The 17,678-nt window shown below is 42.1% G+C and overlaps 1 protein-coding gene and 1 long non-coding RNA gene across 2 annotated transcripts in view; one reads left to right on the forward strand and one right to left on the reverse strand.

The window, feature by feature from the left end:
* Nucleotides 1–847: 847 nt before the first annotated feature.
* Nucleotides 848–4,731, reverse strand: LOC112253417. The gene is made up of 2 exons (XR_002954008.1): nucleotides 4,413–4,731; nucleotides 848–1,410 (listed from the first exon to the last, which is right to left on the reverse strand). It is a non-coding gene; the product is annotated as an uncharacterized LOC112253417 (long non-coding RNA).
* A 5,451-nt stretch (nucleotides 4,732–10,182) lies between these two features.
* Nucleotides 10,183–17,678, forward strand: part of LOC112252948 — a 30,295-nt gene continuing 22,799 nt past the window's right edge. The window contains exon 1 of the mRNA XM_024424671.2: nucleotides 10,183–10,579. Coding sequence (XP_024280439.1) covers nucleotides 10,504–10,579 — 76 coding nt within the window. The 5' untranslated portion in view covers nucleotides 10,183–10,503. The remainder of the gene's footprint in view (nucleotides 10,580–17,678) is intronic.

The raw sequence follows: 17,678 nt of genomic DNA on the forward strand, positions 1-17,678 counted from the left end.
ACTCTAAGTACTTTGAAAGACACAGCACAAGTCACACACCCCTTAACAAGCACAGCCATTTTTTTGTTGACATTTGTAATCTTTATCATGTGTGCATAACCTAATCTCATAAAGGCCACATGCAGTTCAAAATGCTGTGTAAAGTTCAAGACAAAACAGGGCTGGATCAGAACTTGAACTGGTATTTGGCCGGAAGCGTCTATAATTCCAAATCAACACACACTTTTATCAGCGGGTATTAAATACAAAACTGTGTCCAATTCCAAGTGTGCTGTCAAAAAGAGAGACCTATTTCATTTCCACTAAAGAATATGTGGGCGCTATTATGACCATTTCTCATTTTATTCACATAAAATCATGAATCAAACAACACACAGTATATTATCTGATTAAGGTTGTTGCCTTGATTGACATATGAGTCATACCACTTTAGTGATGATTTACCAATACCATTGCCCTCACAATGAATTGTCACATATTAGACTATCCTATTGCTTCAGGTTAAAGGTGCGTCACTGTCCAACAATGCACCCCAGTGCTTTTAGCCTCTGACTTTACTAGAGTTCAGGCACACCTAATACGTTTGTTTAGCTGCAAAGCCATTGCAGGCACGCAGTCAGAGTTATTAAAAGTAGTTGGAATGCCTTATGATAACAGAGACAATAATCAGATTACTGAGGTCATCCCCCTACTCAAGAGAGCGTGATCTGGAATAAAACCAACCCTCCCTCTCCCCCAAACCCCCCATCTTTGACCCAGTTCCGGTAAGTTTCTGCCAAACATAGTAAGTTAAGTCAACACCCCAAAAAAAGGACATCCAAGAAGGTAATCAGGGATTGACAGTAAATTCAAATAAACAGAGTTTATGTGGAAATGTTGATGGGGTGGGGGCTCGTTAAAACAACTCAATGGCCCTTCTCTTTGATCCTCTGACCACCAGAAGCAAATTACCCTAAAATGGGTCATTCTTAGGTTAGTCAGCATTCAGATCCTTTTATGTCCATCCAGTAATTGTCCAAAAGCTCTCCCAAGAAAATCAGTCTGACTCTAACAAGCAGATATGATCACAGATGATGTCTCTCCCTCGTCCTCCAAACACGAGGGTGGGAAAAACAAAATGTTAGTGACAAAGCGAAAGGCTTAGATGTGTGTGGTGAAGGCCATGTCATTGGCATACTGCAGGAGTGGAGGTGGATGAGTGTGCCCTTATGCTTTCACTTGGTGTCTGTCCCATTGATGTCTTTGTCAAAGTCTCTCAATCAAAGGAAATATAGACAAAAGCTGTGGATCAGGTGGGAGGACGGCTCTCTGCTCGTGATGAAAAGGGCAGCCGGGGGTCTGGAACAGTGAACGTGCTGTCCACCATACGTTTCCGCGGTAGCTATCGCTCTGACCTCATGTAGGAAAGATCTGAGGAAGAAGGGAAATTATACAATAAGAGCAACACAGTGAAACAATGGCAGGGTCTTGTGGGACTAAATGTGTACACGTTTCAACCATGCCACCTGTGAATACTCCGTATCCTCTTCATGGTGTGTGCTTCAGAGTCCTACACCAAACTCAGGGATAACACAGAAACAGAAAGAGTGGAAAAAAAGGTGGAGACAGGTCTAATTGAATAAATCATCCTTTTTGATCCAACCCAGATGGGCCTGTATTATTTCATCAGCTAAAGAAGTATTAATTCAAAAGAACAGGGCACATTTAGAGACCCATGTGGTTTTATTTATCCAAGAATCTTCTCCGACTGTAATCATTTTATAGAAACGCCAAGATATACAGCTTCCAAGTCATTTCTAAACCTTAGTGTCTCTAGTGTTTTCTCAGAAGTAGGATTCTCAGAAGCACGGATTAACTTATATTACAGAACTTGTACTACCGATATTACAGAACCTTTGCCCTGTCGTCCTCTCACGCCAACCTTAATGAAAACTATTTATTTGTGGGATAGTGAGAGTCCAGAGGACAGACTGTTAAAGCTGACTAGTTGGAGGAAAACAGCAAAATAAGGATAGAAGATAGACAGTTTAGAGATGTCACCATTTTTGGTGGCTCATTATGAAGATCAGCACAATGGCAACATTTCTGAGAATGTGATTCGTCAAAACCCTACATTTTGGGGCTGCGCTCTTCTCCTCTTTCATTTAGATCCTCTTTCCTGGAATCACATCTCTGTTGGAACCCCTCAGATATCTGGCATCCTCTCAGACATTTCTCATCCCCTCAGACATCTTCAGTTCCCGGGGATCAACACCTAATTATAGAATACCTGGCCAGACAAGCTCATGCAATTCGAAAGTAGAATGTTGTCTTCACCTTTGTACCTTGTTGCCCATCAATTCCCTGTGCCAATATAGTGAAGGAACAGATTTTCTCCTGTAAAGTCAACTCCCTTATAGCAGGTCTTTCTTCAATAGACTCTCAGTATCTACAATGTTACTCCAACTTCCATTGACCATCAGTGTAATTTATCAGTGGCCCACATTGTAGCTCTGACAAGCCCTTCAGATAAGTCATGTCTGGAGAGTGGCGTGCTCAATGGCTCCAACTGAGTCTGCCCAATACGGGAAACATGTGTTTGTATTCTAATTGTATATTATTCTTCCTTACTTTCTCATGTTATTGTTTTAAAAACAGCACCAGGAATAATTTGGAAGTGTGAATCTGACAATTCTTCCCCCTTACATTTTTTAAGCAGGCCATTTCATACCGTAAAGCAAGTGTCTTGAACTTTACATAACAGTAACGGTGATAACCAAACCCACATGGTACAACATTTTGCCAAAAGTAACAGAGAGACCTGTCTGAGCTCTTCGGGATAGAACAGTCTGAGGGAATGGAGTGAGTTATATGTTTTAATGCTTGAGTCAACCTGATCCGTGTGATGTCATGGTTGGAATGAAACTGGCAGGAAGAAACAACAGTTGAATGTGTCACTGCTGAAACCTGAATATTATTAACCTCTGCTTTGGAGAATTAGTCTTCATTTCCTTTACCATGTGCCATCAGAATTCGACACGTGACTAATATAGTAACTGTAGGCTATCAAAACAATAACATGCCATGTGATTGCCAACAGATGGAAAATCTTAATTTGAGCCGGTTTGCTACAGCAGAAAAATTATCCCGCTGCATCAGGAAGTTATTATGTGTATTATAATTGATTAACATTTTTGTAGAGGTTGATACATTTTTCGTAAGGGGAAATTAAGTCTGAAATGTCAAAGTGGAAATTACAAACTTCAGAAACCTTTTGAAATCTCAAATACACTACAAGTTCTCCTGCAACAGGGTGATCAAATTAAGATCCTACATCTGTAGTAGCACACGTATCAACAGTGGTGAAATAAAAAAAACAATGTATAATCTACTGTAGGTGGACTGAACATGGCCCTTGGTCTGTACTTGGCTCTGAGGTGTTAATGAGGCCCCAGATTGATGTTGTTTGTATTTTTCTTCATCTGCTGACTGAAAAGGAACCCCTGTTATGGTATTTCAAAATAATGCATAAGATTGTCCAAAACAGCATGCGGTGAGCCTGTGTAAATTCTTAAAAGTCTATATTATATAAGACATGGAAAGGATCAGTATCGAGCCTGCAGAGAAAGTTCCCATTCAGATCCAAGACCAACAAGACCGTTCGCAAAAGCCCAGTCGAAAAAAATCCCAAGCAAACATTTTTTTTGCTAACTCCGCATCAGTATGCATAAATAGTTTTATCTTGTGGACACCATGAACAAAATCTTATTTGTATTGGCTCCAACACTCGCTTGTACATCTCATTATCTCACTTGTGACAATGTCCCCAACAGTGAGTGGAGCGCTTTTGTTTTTCCACGTGTTAAAAAATATCACAGAGGATAGATGAGGACATGGGAAAGATGGGTATTTCCCATCACAATAACGTATGTGGGAAAGTATTCCTGTTTAGGCGCTACCAATTACACGACTACCCTGTTGCTAACAAAAAACACACAAATACAACTAAATTGCACAAATCCTATATCACACACATACACAAATAGAATAACACACTTGTAAAGAAGAGAACCTAATTATTACACTATTGCACTTCAAACAAGAAACACACAAACTAAATTGCACAACTGCCATCTAAACCCTGACCTTTCTGCCTTCCTTGATGCAAAGTCATCAATTACATCATCATAAGAAATCTGCCCAGCAATTACATGGTTTATACTGATGACAGTGTGACTTCAGAAGTTATGTAGGTGACCCCAGTGTGTAAATGCTATAAGGTCAATGAGTACTTAGCCTACTATAGGATATAGATTGCATTGCATCCCCTTCCTTAAAATTGGATGCAAATCACAGCTTCTGAGAAGGTATGGTAAAAGGTGGAAAAGGATGGGCTATCCTTATCCAGTAATACAAGCTTTATCAGTACTCACCCACTCATTTCCATCCACACCCTGGAGGGATTTCACCCCTGTGTTGTCTCTCCTCTAACCTCTCCACCTGTCCCTTACCAAAACACTGTTAATGGCCAGCACTGGAGCAAAAATGTCAAAACACAAAGGCCTAATCTGTCTCAAAAAGGAATTTGGTATATTTAGAATCTACTCAACATTTCCCTCCCAACAATCACTCAAACGCTTGGCTTATTTATCCCAACAACTACAAGGCTTTAGTTTGTTCAAACCAGAACAAAGAAAAGCTTCATGGTAAGTATCATTAGTGTTTCAACAGACAAAAAGCTAATCCACCCCCTCATCCCTCTGCAGAGAGTGAAAGAGAGAGAAAAGTTTAAAGGATAAGTCTTGTATTGTGTCCTAGCTGACTGCAGCAAGTGTATGGGTGTGTCTGAATTCCATCACCTTGTTTTGTTTTCCGATAGAAGAAAAACAGGATAAGACTTGTTTTAATAAGGGGAGACTGGATGGTATCCAATTATGTGTCAATAATATTTCTAAGTAATATGATCATCTAATAACATCAGGAAAGGAGCAACAAACAACAAGACTGGAAATCCATCCATATATTTCTGGAATGTTTTGAAATGTCTCACTTCGGCTATCATTGATTAACAATAGTACAGTAGCAGGCCTGAAGTGTAGTAAAATATTTACAGATCCATTGTTTTGTTGAGATGTTATATGTTAGCGGATGTTAATACAGTCTGGCTTTAACATTAACCAGCTTTCCATTCAACCTTCTTATGTGAGTAAAGTACATGTTGGATAAAAAATGTCATGACAGGCCTGGTGGAAGCAGAAAACTTGTCGGTAAACCTTCCAAATGTTGATTAAACAAAATAGGATAGACAAGGGGGGTCTTTTTGTGTCTGTAAAATTAATTATGCAATAAATGTCAGTGGAAATGCTTTTATGCGCAAATATTGATAGAATAACCATCATGTCAAAGTAAACTTGGAGTCACATGATGAGATGCTGTGTGGTCCTCCCACTATGACTCGTCGGGAAAGCATGCAGTTTCCCATTGGGCACACACTGCTTGAATCAACGTTGTTTCCACGTAATTTCAACGAAAGTACATCGAACCAACGTGGGATAGACATTGGGTTATTAGGCTACAGATGAAATAAATTATGATGAACTTCACAGGGAGGTGAACGTGCAAGGTGATGCTCCTTTCAAGAATGGCTGCCATTTTGCTATTTTGGGTGTTTTTTCAAATGGTTTCTAACTTATTTTGTACATAATGTTGATGCTACAGTCTCTTATGACCAAAAAGAGCTTCTGGATAACAGAACAGTGATTATTCATCTTGAACTGGACAAAGATTTTTTCTTTAATGAGTCTGACGCGAAGGATATAATGTTGCTCCCGGACAAGGACCAAATCCCCGTCATTCGCATGAAGAAAAGAAGGAACTACAGGGGCCAAAGATCAGATTGCCTTGTGAGAATTTTTGAGCGAGTGGGTAACCCACCTCTACCATCCGTTCTATTGGTCAACGAGCAATCACTGGAAAATAATCTGGATGAGCTACGTTCGAGACTATCCTACCAACCTGACATTAAAAACTGGAATATCTTGTTTCACCGAGTCGTGGCTGAACTAAGACACAGATAATATACAGTTGGCTGGGTTTTTCGTGCATTGACAAGACAGAATAGCTACGTCCAATAAGATGAGGGGTGGGGGTGTGTTCCTATTTGTCAATAACAGCTAGTGCACAATGTCTAATATTAAGGTAGTCTTGAGGACGGTGAGCAATACGTTATGATAAGTTGTAGACCACACTATCTACCAAGATCCTTTTTATAGCCCTCTATTTACCACCACAAACTGACGCTTTAAAGGCCACCTTTACTCCACACACAGAAACACGTACAAAGCTCTCACTCACCCTCCATTTGAAATATCTGACCATAATTCTATCCTCCTGATTCCTACTTACAAGCAAAAACTAAAGCAGGAAGTACCCGTGACTCGCTCAATACAGAATTGGTCGGATGACACGGATGCTACGCTACAGGACTGTTTTGCTGGCACAGACTGGAATATGTTCCGGAATTCATCCAATGGCACCTCAGTCACCTGCTTCATCAATAAGTGCATCAGTGACATCGTCCACATAGTTACCATACGTACATATCCCAAACAGAAGCCATAGGTTACAGGCAACATCCGCACCGAGCTAAAGCTTACAGCTGCCGCTTTCAAGGAGCAGGACACTAATCCCAATGCTTATACGAAATCCTGCTTTGCTCTCAGATGAACCATCAAACAGGCAAAGCATCAATACAGGACTAAGATCGAATCCTACTTCACCGGCTTTGAAGCTCGTCGGATGTGGCAGGGCTTGCAAACTATTATGGACTACAAAGGGAAACAAAGCCGTGAGCTGCCCAGTGACGCAAGCCTACCAGACGGGCTAAATGCCTTTTATGCTCGCATCAATGCAAGCAACACTGAAGCATGCATGAGAGCACCAGTTGTTCCAGACGACTGTGTGATCACGCTCTTCTCTGATGTGAGCAAGACCTTTAAACAGGTCAACATTCACAAGACCTTTCCCTGACCGAGTCTGTAATACCTAGATGTTTCAAGCAGACCACCATAGTCCATGTGCCCAAGAAAGTGAAGGTAACCTGCCTAAATGACTACCGCCCCGTACCGCTCACTTCGGTAGCCATGAAGTGCTTTGAAAGGCTGGTCATGGCTCACATCAACACCATTATCCCGGAAACCCTAGACCCACTCCAATTCGCATACCACCCCAACAGATCCACAGATGACGCAATCTCAATTGCACCCAACACTGCCTGGACAAAAGGAACATGAGACAAAAGGAACATGAGAATGCTGTTACAGCTCAGTGTTCAACACCATAGTGCCCACAAAGCTTATCACTAAACCTAGGACCCTGGGACTAAACACTTCCCTCTGCAACAGGATCCTGGATTTCCTGACATGCCGCCCCAGGTGGTAATGATAGGTAGCAACACATCTGCCACGCTGATCCTCAACACGGGGGCTCCTCGGGGGTGTGTGCTTACTCGCCTCCTGTACTCCCTGTTCACCCACGATTGTGTGGCCAAGCACAACTCCAACACCATCATTAAGTTTGCTGGCGACACAACGGTGGTAGGCCTGATCACCAACAACGATGAGACAGGGAGTCTACAGTCTACAGGGAGGAGGTCAGAGACCTCTCAGTATGGTGCCATGACAAGAACCTCTCCCTCAACGTGAGCAAGACAAAGGAGATGATCGTGGACTACAGGAAAAGGAGGGCCGAACACGCCCCCATTCACATCAATGGGGCTGTAGTGGAGCGTGTCAATAGTTTCAGGTTCCTTGGTGTCCACATCTCCAACAAATTATCATGTTCCAAACACACCAATAAAGTAGTGAAAAGGGCACAACAACGCCTTCTCCCCCTCAGGAGACTGAAAAGATTTGGCATGGGTCCCCAGATCCTCAAAAACTTCTACAGCTGCACAATTGAGAGCATCCTGACCGGTTGCATCCACGCAGGTATGGCAAATTCTCTCCATCTGACCGTAAGGCGCTACAGAGGGTAGTGCGTACAACCCAGTACATAACTAAGACCAAGGTTCCTGCCATCCAGGACTTATATACTAGGCAGTGTCAGAGAAAGGCCCAAAGAATTGTCAAAGACTCCATACACCCAAGTCATAGACTGTTCTCTCTGCTACTGCACAGCAAGCGGTACCGGACTGTCAAGTCTAGGTCCAACAGGCCCCTTAACAGCTTCTACCCCCAAGCCATAAGACTGCTGAACAATTAATCAAATGGCCACCTGGACTATTTGTAGTGACCCCCCTTTGTTTTTACACTGCTGCTAGTCACTTTACCCATACCTACAGTTCATGCACAAATTACTTCGACTAACCCTTCCCCCCGCCCATTGACTCGGTACCGGTACCTCCTGTATATAGCCTCATTATTGTTATTTTATTGTGTTAACTGTTATATTTCTTATATTTATTACTTCAGTTTACTTAGTAAACATTTTCTTTAACTCTATTTTCTTAAAACTGCATTGCTGGTTAAGGGCTTGTAAGTAAGCATTTCTATGAGGAATCAAGGTAAGACCCAGATGCAGACATGTCAAATTGACAATGGTTTAATACTCCAACAGGGGCAGGCAATGAACAGAACAAGGCAGGCAGGGGTCAGTAAACCAGAGGTGGGGGTATTGGTACCAGACGGTAGGCAGGCTCAAGGTCAGGGTAGGCAGAGGTCAACATTCCAGAGGTGGGGCAAAGGTGCAGGTCGGCAGGCAGGCTCAGGGTCAGGGTCAGGCAGAGTGGTCAGGCAGGTGGGATCAGAGTCAGGACAGGCAAGGGTCAAAACCCGGAGGGCGAGAAAAAAAAGAGACTGGGAAAAGCAGGAGCTGAGACACAAAAACGCTGGTTGACAAGACAAGCAAGACGGACAAACAGAGAACACAGGTATAAATACACAAGGGATAATGGGGAAGATGGGCGACACCTGGAGGGGGGTGGATACAATCACAAGGACAGGTGAAACAGATCAGGATGTGACAATTTCATGGTAAGGTCTACACCTGTGGTATTCGGCGCATATGACAAATACAATTGGATTTTGATTTTATTTGATTTTATTTCCAATAATTATCGAGGGTCTTTTTCTGGTGACATGATCATCGATGCTTGGCTGCCATTTGACAAATAAAAATGAGCTTGTTCTTTTGTCCATACTAATCTCATCAGGTAGGCTATATCTGCACTGTATCCGCGAGCTGTTGTCTAAAGCACACATGCCAATACCAGAGTGGGCACACTCTCTATATAATGCAAACATTTTTGTGAGAAAACCATCAGTAAAGTTGAAAATGTGATGGAAACCCATTTAACTTATGTTGTTCATTCGGTACATGGGAATTTAACCACAAAATGTACTTTTATCTGCACTATGTCATCACGCACAGCCTTTTATCCGCAACAAGTCTGTCGCCAATTGGATGGAAACTTAGCTTGTGGGATAAAATGAAGAATCTTTTAGCAGATATTATTTTGCTGTCAAAGAAGATTAGGAACTCTACTGTGAGGCAGACTGGATCATCCAATCCATATTAATTTGCTTTGGTATTTCCTGGACCATGTGAGAGTTAATAATGAAAGACAGAAAAGCACATTCTCCATTCTGTCTCTATACCGAGAGACAAAAGTGAAACAGACCTGTTTTATGATAGCATAATTGACACATGATGCAGATCCCCCCCCACCCTCCTCACTTTTCCTATGACAAAGTGGTGACAATTTTAATTGAAAACAATCACCGTAAGTTACTTAATTGTTACTCAGAAATTATTTGATATTGAGATAAAAATGGCTGCATTGGACATTTAAGAAAATCTCCATCCTTCTATATATTTCAGTGAATAATACTACATCTGCCAATCGATCCCCTCTATCCCCTCACCCTCAGGATGAATTGGAGTCCCTTGCTTCTCCATAGTCTTTTCCCATCCTCTTCCTTCTCCCATCTTCCCTCCCTTCCCCCATCCTCCTCTCTTTCTTCCCCCTCCTCCCTCTCTTCTCTCCATCCTCTCTCTCTCCCCCCCCCTCCTCCTACCACTCTTTCCTCCCTCCTCCCACTCTTCCCTCCCTCCCTCCTCCCTCTGGCTGGCTGCCACTCCTCCCAGCGACTCTGTGCGTGTTGTCTGTTGAGGCCGGCCCCCTCTCTCTCCTCTGATGGAGGAGTGAAGCTCACTGACACACACTCACAGACGCAACACGCCACAGGCAGGCTACCAGACAGACTGGCAGACAGGTAGGCAGCAGTCAGGCAACATGACCCAAACAGGGAACAGCCTCAGCTCTGTGACCTGTGACAACAGATGCCAACCACAGAACTGAACACTGAAGTTTACTTTGAGAGCCTCAGGGGAGCTGGAGTAAGCAGAAAATAAGACAAATAACAAGACGGGATGAGGAGTGCTTGACTGCTGTTGTTGAGGCTGAGGAGGAGGGAGTATTTTACTAACTTTTTCTGCACTTTCTGAACCTGTGGAATTCCATTCATGAGCCAGAAGACTAAAGCCAGCATGGTATTCAGCTGGCAGAAGTCCTTTGCCATTCTGACCCCCTGGAGGAAAGGTATAGTACACTTCATGTAACCTGTCTCTATCTCTTATGCCATCATGATGTCTCATCCTACCAGCTGTCTATAGCAGCTGGATTTGCTCGCACAAATTGTAATTTGAGTGTCTGCTGGATGTGTTTTTGTGGTTGGAGACAGAGGTGTAATTTCAGCCTGAAGGTAGAGGGTGTCTTCAGTTAACAGCAGTGGGCTTTTATGGTGTCTGGATTTTAGGAGACTAATTGTCTCATCACATGAACAACTCCTCATATCCAAAAGCAAACATATATTGTCTCACATCCACATGGACTTTTCTCAGTAAACTGAGGAGAGTGAAGTGGCCGTGTTACCTCTTTGGTAGTTCTATTAAGGACCAAGGATGCATTTTGTGGTAGACTTAAAAGGTTGCAAGGGCAAGACAACACATTTGCTTTGCTGTGAATCTGCAGGTGCTAAATTCAGAACTTTACTGACGGAAGAGAACTGGACTTGATACAGTATAAATGGTCTCTTGATTAGAATAAGCCAGAGTATGCGCTTTTATTACACAGCCTAGCATGGTTCTATTTTGAAGCCCAGACAAAACAATTACTTTGCTTTCCAATGTCAATAAATGTAATTGCTACCATTGGGGAGTGACATTTAAAAAAAAAATCCTAATTTGTGTACCATCTGTTTGTTATATACGCCCCAAGCTAAAGCGAGGCATCTTGTACAGACGTGCCATGAACAAGTAGGTTGACTTTTCAAAACTCGAGCAGTGTCATGAAATAACAAAACCTAACGGAAAAGGGGACATTAAAAGTCTGTGCTGTGGATCTGTTCTAAACAGAACTGTGAAACACGTTCAATCCTCATCTTCATGTCTGGAGAATATTAGATTACATATGGTGATCAGCAGACTAAAAGCTTTATGTTGTGTGTTTCGGGAAAAAAAAGTTTCAAAATACCCTGACACAAAAACAAAGTGATGTTGTTTTTAGGACCTGTTGATAGTCACAGAATCTATGGGGCCCTTGTGATACAGTGTAACTCCTCATTTTTCTTCCACTTCTCATAACTCTGCATTCCAAGAATCCGCCTCTATCAGATAACAATCTCAGCTTATGTACAGTATGTCCTCCACACCTGTTGGGAAGGATTGTCCCCCCCCCAGATCCTCAATTTGTTTTGTCCTGAGACAGAAAATTCCCAGCATTGTTGTAGATGTGAAAGAGCTTAGACCCTCCTTGGCAGGAATCACGGTGTTTGTCATGATGGAAGATTGGAAGAAAAGGCCCATTGTAAAGATAACGCTCACATTGTGAACAGTACATAAAGACAAGGCATTTATTGGTCTATTCTTGTGATGTCCTATTGTTGTCATTTGATCACTGTTTAGTTCACAGCAAGAGGATTGTCTCAAAAACTGATTGTGAATTACAATGACATTGTAATTCTTCTCGGGAAAAAGGAGCTAACATTGAGAAAACGTCCTTGGCTCTATCTTTGTGCATAGTTTCCCTGAGCAAATACTTAGTCATGTTTGACTCTTTTTTTTTTAACATTGTAGCATTCCACAAATGAATTGTCCCTTCTTCCTCTCCCCATATTCATCACCCTGACTCAGAGCCAGGCAGAACGGCACGTAGTGGAATTCACTGCTATATGGAATCAAAAGGGTGACAGGAATGATTCAGATCCTGAGGTATTTGAGAACCTGAAGGGAGTGAGAGAGTACTCTACACATTTTCTTCAACTATGTATGAACTGTGTCTTGATGCCCTATTTTTTCCAGTGTGATCCTGCCACAATAATGAATGATGATCACAACAATGACAACACACCTATGCCTGTTAGTGGTTGGATGAAATGCCATTTCATAGGGTTATCGGTCATAAAAATCTGCATTTCGTGGATTACTTTTGAGGATGTAATGGTCAGCAAAATCATCCTTTTCTTTTTCAAGAGGTTAAAAAGCCAATGGCTGTGTCAATATAGGATTCATTCATCCAACATCCAACAAAATTGGGAATTACCTATTAAAACATATTCATGTTGATTTGCGTTCAATTAAGAGGTAAACTGAGTTGGTTGGTGAGGGGGATTGTGGGAGGATTCAAACTCCAGACCTCCTGTCGGAGGAAACTGGCCCCAAGGAGACTTGACTTGCGTTAGCTCTCCTGCACATTCTTGTCTTATCCTAAGGGCGTCCGATAGTGGGGAGTGGGGAGCGGGGCCCCTGCACCTCCTAGCTCACGTTGATAAAGGGAGTCTGGGATCCCTCCTCAGGGTCGACGCCACGTCCAAGGAAGAGGTGGAAAGGAAGAAAAGATACCAGGCCTGTGTGTTGAGAGACATGCAGCCGAGAAGAGACCTGGTTGGCTTCCTTGGGTTTAGGATGGGCAAGAGATGGGGGGAAGGAGTGAGATGGAAGTTGTGTGGCGGTATTTCACACCTCACCAGATAGGACACATGGTTTCTGTCACCTGAACTGCGGTGGAAATTATGTTGGAAAATGTTGTTTTCCATGGGTCAATTGAATTATAATTGTGTTGTCCTAGAATTATAAATGTGGCTCTTGAGGATTCACCTCCAGTTACCATTACTTCATAAACAACTTAAGGGTGAAACTTGCAAAAAAAGAAAATGATGATAGTGACTTAATGACTAGTAGTGGGCATGAAGGTCTATCAGCAGGCTTGTGACCACCCAAAGTGCTAACAGAGAATGGACATTCTGCTAAACCCCCCGGCTGTAAAAATTGCAGGCTTGTCACAGCCTGTTTATGACCTTTCCACTTAGAATCCAAGAAACTTACGGAATGAACAGTTTAGCCCAGGGCTTACACATGCCATCGCCCAGAGCCTGACCCACTGGGTTAATTCAACGTCTATTCCACGTTGGTTTAACGTAATTTCATTGAAATGTGGTGGATAAAACGTTGATTCAACCAGTGTGTTGCCAGTGGGGAGCTCATGTGCCCTGCCCTTCCATTATGAAGAGGACACTTGCTTGGGTAGATAAAGTTATTGAGGAATATGCACTTTTCAGTGAGTGGAAAAAAAACTTCAGTTGTAGCTCTTCTTGGCCTAGTTGAAGCAATGGGAGACTTTCAGTTCAAATGTATATGCTCAGCCTAACAACAATCTGTCATGCTCTAGTTATAAATCATCTGTTTGTTGGGATTCCAGCTTCTACCCTTGAGGGAGAGAGCAGTAGTGGAATGTTGAGTCTGCACGTACACAGGTCAACACACCTCAGGGAGGAGCTGTGATATCTAATGGAGGAAACAATCACACACGCACACCCACATCACACACACACACACACCCACACCGCAGAGAAGAGGGACGGATGTCACCTCTCCTTACAGCACATATTTTAGCCACTCCCAATCCCACCAGCCTCTGGCAACACACTGGTGCTGGCTGGATGTGTTTTCCCTCTGTGAGGGAGTGACAGCCACCCAGGAGCTTAAACCTTTGTTCTCACGGCAGAGTGGAGGCTCCAGGCATTTGGGAGGGCAGCAGGGCAATCCATCTGCTTTATCGAAACTCTCCTTTAGTGAGATCATTGTAAAGTTGATTTTCAAATGACTTTTTTTGGTTGGCCAACCTGAACGACAATATTATACTACACGTCTGGAATGTTAAATTAATGTTGCGGCAAAACGTCTGACTCTGTCATTTCTGACAGAAAGGAGGCTAAATACGAGTCTAGAGGGGCGGACAGTGTGTAGCCTAATTACATGTGTGGGGTTACTCAGCCTTGCTGGAAACGGGCTGACTCCACTGAGCCTGTTCAATTACAGTGTAGGATTTCAGATCTGTTTTGTCTTTCCTATGATGACACCTGGGAGATGTTGACACCTGCTTGGGTGTAAGACCTGGTGATTTGTGGGATCAAACCAAGCAGATTGTGTCACAATGGCAGTAGTAGGATTAAGTGGTTGAATAAGCAAGGTGACTTCAGTGTGTAATTAAAGTCACTCTGGTCCCATGTTTTTGTCTGCTGCTAATTCAGAGGAACTGGCAATTACTGCATTTATAAAAAATGTATGATAAGGACAGCATAGACCGAGCAGAAAACAGAAAAAAGTTTATTCTCAAAGAAAAATTGTTATTCTCATTTCTTGAACAAAATTATCTATTTACTTTAATCCATTACAGAATGTTTTTTTTATTCATCTCCAGCTTTTATTAATTTCCACAGTCTTGGTTTTGAAAATAAATTCCTGGTGTGTTCAGTCACAGAAAAATGGATCCGTTTTCTCTTAATGTTGTTGATTGAGAAAAGATGGCTTGGATAAAGGGACTTCACAAATGGTTTACTCTAAGCTTATTCTGTGTAGGCAACCTGAAACATAGCAACCTTTGCATGATTGATGTTACATTTGAGTCATTTAGCAGACGCCCTTATCCAGAGCGACCTACAGGAGCAATTCAGACCAGCAACCTTTCCGTTACTGGCCCATCGCTCTTAACCACTACACTACCACTTCGGTTGGCTATTGAGTGAAAACCTATAGCCAAAACCAGTTGACCAAAACCTGGTAAACTTCTCCAACTCAGTCATTCCAATACTTCTTCTGAAAGATAAGTTCTTGAATAAAGAGTTTGTGGTCGAGGTTACGGAAGAAAACGGAATGGAAAATAGGGTCTCTACACAACAGTATCTTGTTTGTATTTGACAAAACACATAACTCCACTATGTTCATACTCCTGGTTACTTACAATATATTGCATTATTCACATTCCAAGCTGCCTGGAGCTGGGCGAGGTGCTGTTTGATCTCTCTGAACAGAGAGCCAGGTCTCTGGGTCGTTAATTGAAAATCCAGGGGGATTTGGATGCAGATTGTTTTCTCCTCATGGCCAACAGCAAACATGTCCCTTCTTCAGCAAACCCCTGTGCTCAATTACAAGCCCAGCACTGCTTTAAAGACTAGTGGATATCAATACCTGGGTTGTTCCACCAATTAGGTGCCTTTTGAGGTTTTATTTCATCTACATTTAATATACTATCATAAAGAGCATATGTTCACTTAATAAGAAGAAGTTACATTTAAAAATGACTATAATAAGTGCCAAACAAAGTAACAGGGTTGACGACTTTATCAGCCATAAATCCCCTTGTGACAGGGAGAATGGAAGCTTGTTGTGTGCAACAGGGAGAGGCAATTGAATGCAAACTTCACAAAAACATTTCTAGCCTGTCGTTCTATTCGTAACAGGGTTAATGTGTTATGCTCGACAAAATACCAGAAAATGGCCAAAAAGAGTAGAACCAGCTCACCTGCTTTAACTCAAAACAAAATACCTTGGGCTTTACAATGGTGGTGAAAACATGGAGAAATGTTGGGGGTTAAGTGGGTTAAAATCCTCCTAGAATTCACATACAGTAGGATGTACAGAGGGACATATCAAAATGCAGGATTTTGGCACGTTAGCAAGTCTTAATTCATATTCAAAATCTGATTTATTGAATTTTCCATGTGGTCTATATTAAAGGGCACTTCATTTAATATAACAGGCTTTTAAAATGTAATACTTGTGCACAACTTCTACATAAAATATGAGAAGGACGCAAAAGGCACATATTTCGTGGAACGACCCACCTAGGAGGTCAGGGAACTTTTACGTATAGAGTAAATGACTGCTTGTGGGAGTAATATATTAGCTGCTAAACATTAAGGCAATGTGGTTTACCATTTTATTGCATGTTAAAGCAAGCTCGGGGGGCAGTTGGGGAGATTTAGTTTACAGTATAGTAAATACAAAAATGTTGTAACTTTCAACCTAAAATACAACAGCCTACATATTGTGCAGTATGTCTGTCTACACTCTTGGAAAAAAGGGTTCCGAAAGGGTTCTACGGCTGTCCCCATAGGAAAACCCTTTTCGGTTCCAGGTAGAACTCTTTTGCTTTTCATATTACATGGAACTCAAGAGGGTTCTACCTGGAACCAAAAAGGGATCTTCAAAGGATTCTCCTACTGGGACAGCCGGAGAACCCTTTAAGGTTCTACACAGCACTTTTTTTCATGAGAGTATATAAGATGAAGTGCAGCACAGTAGTCATTATGCAGGAGATCATTAGTGTTGCTCTTTAACTATCTACTCCTTCTTATCTGTTACCACTGTGTGAGATACACCAGTTCCCATTACACTCCTGTTGATAACACGACTGACTGTAGACTGACTTGATAAAGCCAATTAAGAGATAGTCAGGGCTGTGCTGCTGGAGTTACACATGGACTGCAGTCTCTCGTATCTCTCCCAAGGGACCACCGCCTTATCAAGGCTTAGGGAGCTGCTGTAAACGGGTATACATGTGATATTTCTAAGTTGTTTTACAGTACAGTCATACCTTGAGGACCATCCTAGACAACCATTGACATACTTCTGATTGGACTGCTGAGGTTTCGGGAGTGTCCATGCTGTGTGTTCCTCTGGGAGCGACAGGGCGTGGTTAAATGTGTCTTTCAGTTTGTTTTTAAATTTGTTATTACTTTATTTATTTTATTCAGGGAAGCACCATATGATCCTATATGAGCTTGGTTTGGGACTTAGTGTACATGCTGGATCAAAGGCTGTATACTCCAGGGACATGTTCAAGAACGACTTACCTCAGAAATAACCCACACTGATACTAGTCTTTTATCTGATGTTGTTTGATCATCTTGGGCACAATAGGGCCTGAACAGTGTCTAAGTAGTTGTACTTTTTCTCTGACCACGGTGGAAAAAGTAATGTGCTACATTTTCCCGCCATTTGACGGAAACAGGAAATACGTTTCCTTGCCTCCTCTGCAAGAATTTGTTTTGGGAATACGATGTCTTGAGTTGAGCTAGTGCAATTCTTTCCACATGTAACAGTAGCACTATGGGAGTGGCATGAAGAAAATGCACATCTCATTCTAATCAGGTGAGACATACCAAATGACGCATGTACAACACATGCAATTATGGGGATTAATAGGAATTCATGATATGTAGCTAAATAAACATTGGGATTTTGACTGAATGTACTTTAGTTGAACACATAAAACTGGGGATTCGAATGAGACGACACATGTAGGCTACGCTTTACTGTATATGCAAGTATTGTCTTCTGATACTAATGTTAAAGTTAAT

This window comes from Oncorhynchus tshawytscha, linkage group LG06, assembly GCF_018296145.1.
Source record: "Oncorhynchus tshawytscha isolate Ot180627B linkage group LG06, Otsh_v2.0, whole genome shotgun sequence".
NCBI lineage: Eukaryota > Metazoa > Chordata > Actinopteri > Salmoniformes > Salmonidae > Oncorhynchus > Oncorhynchus tshawytscha.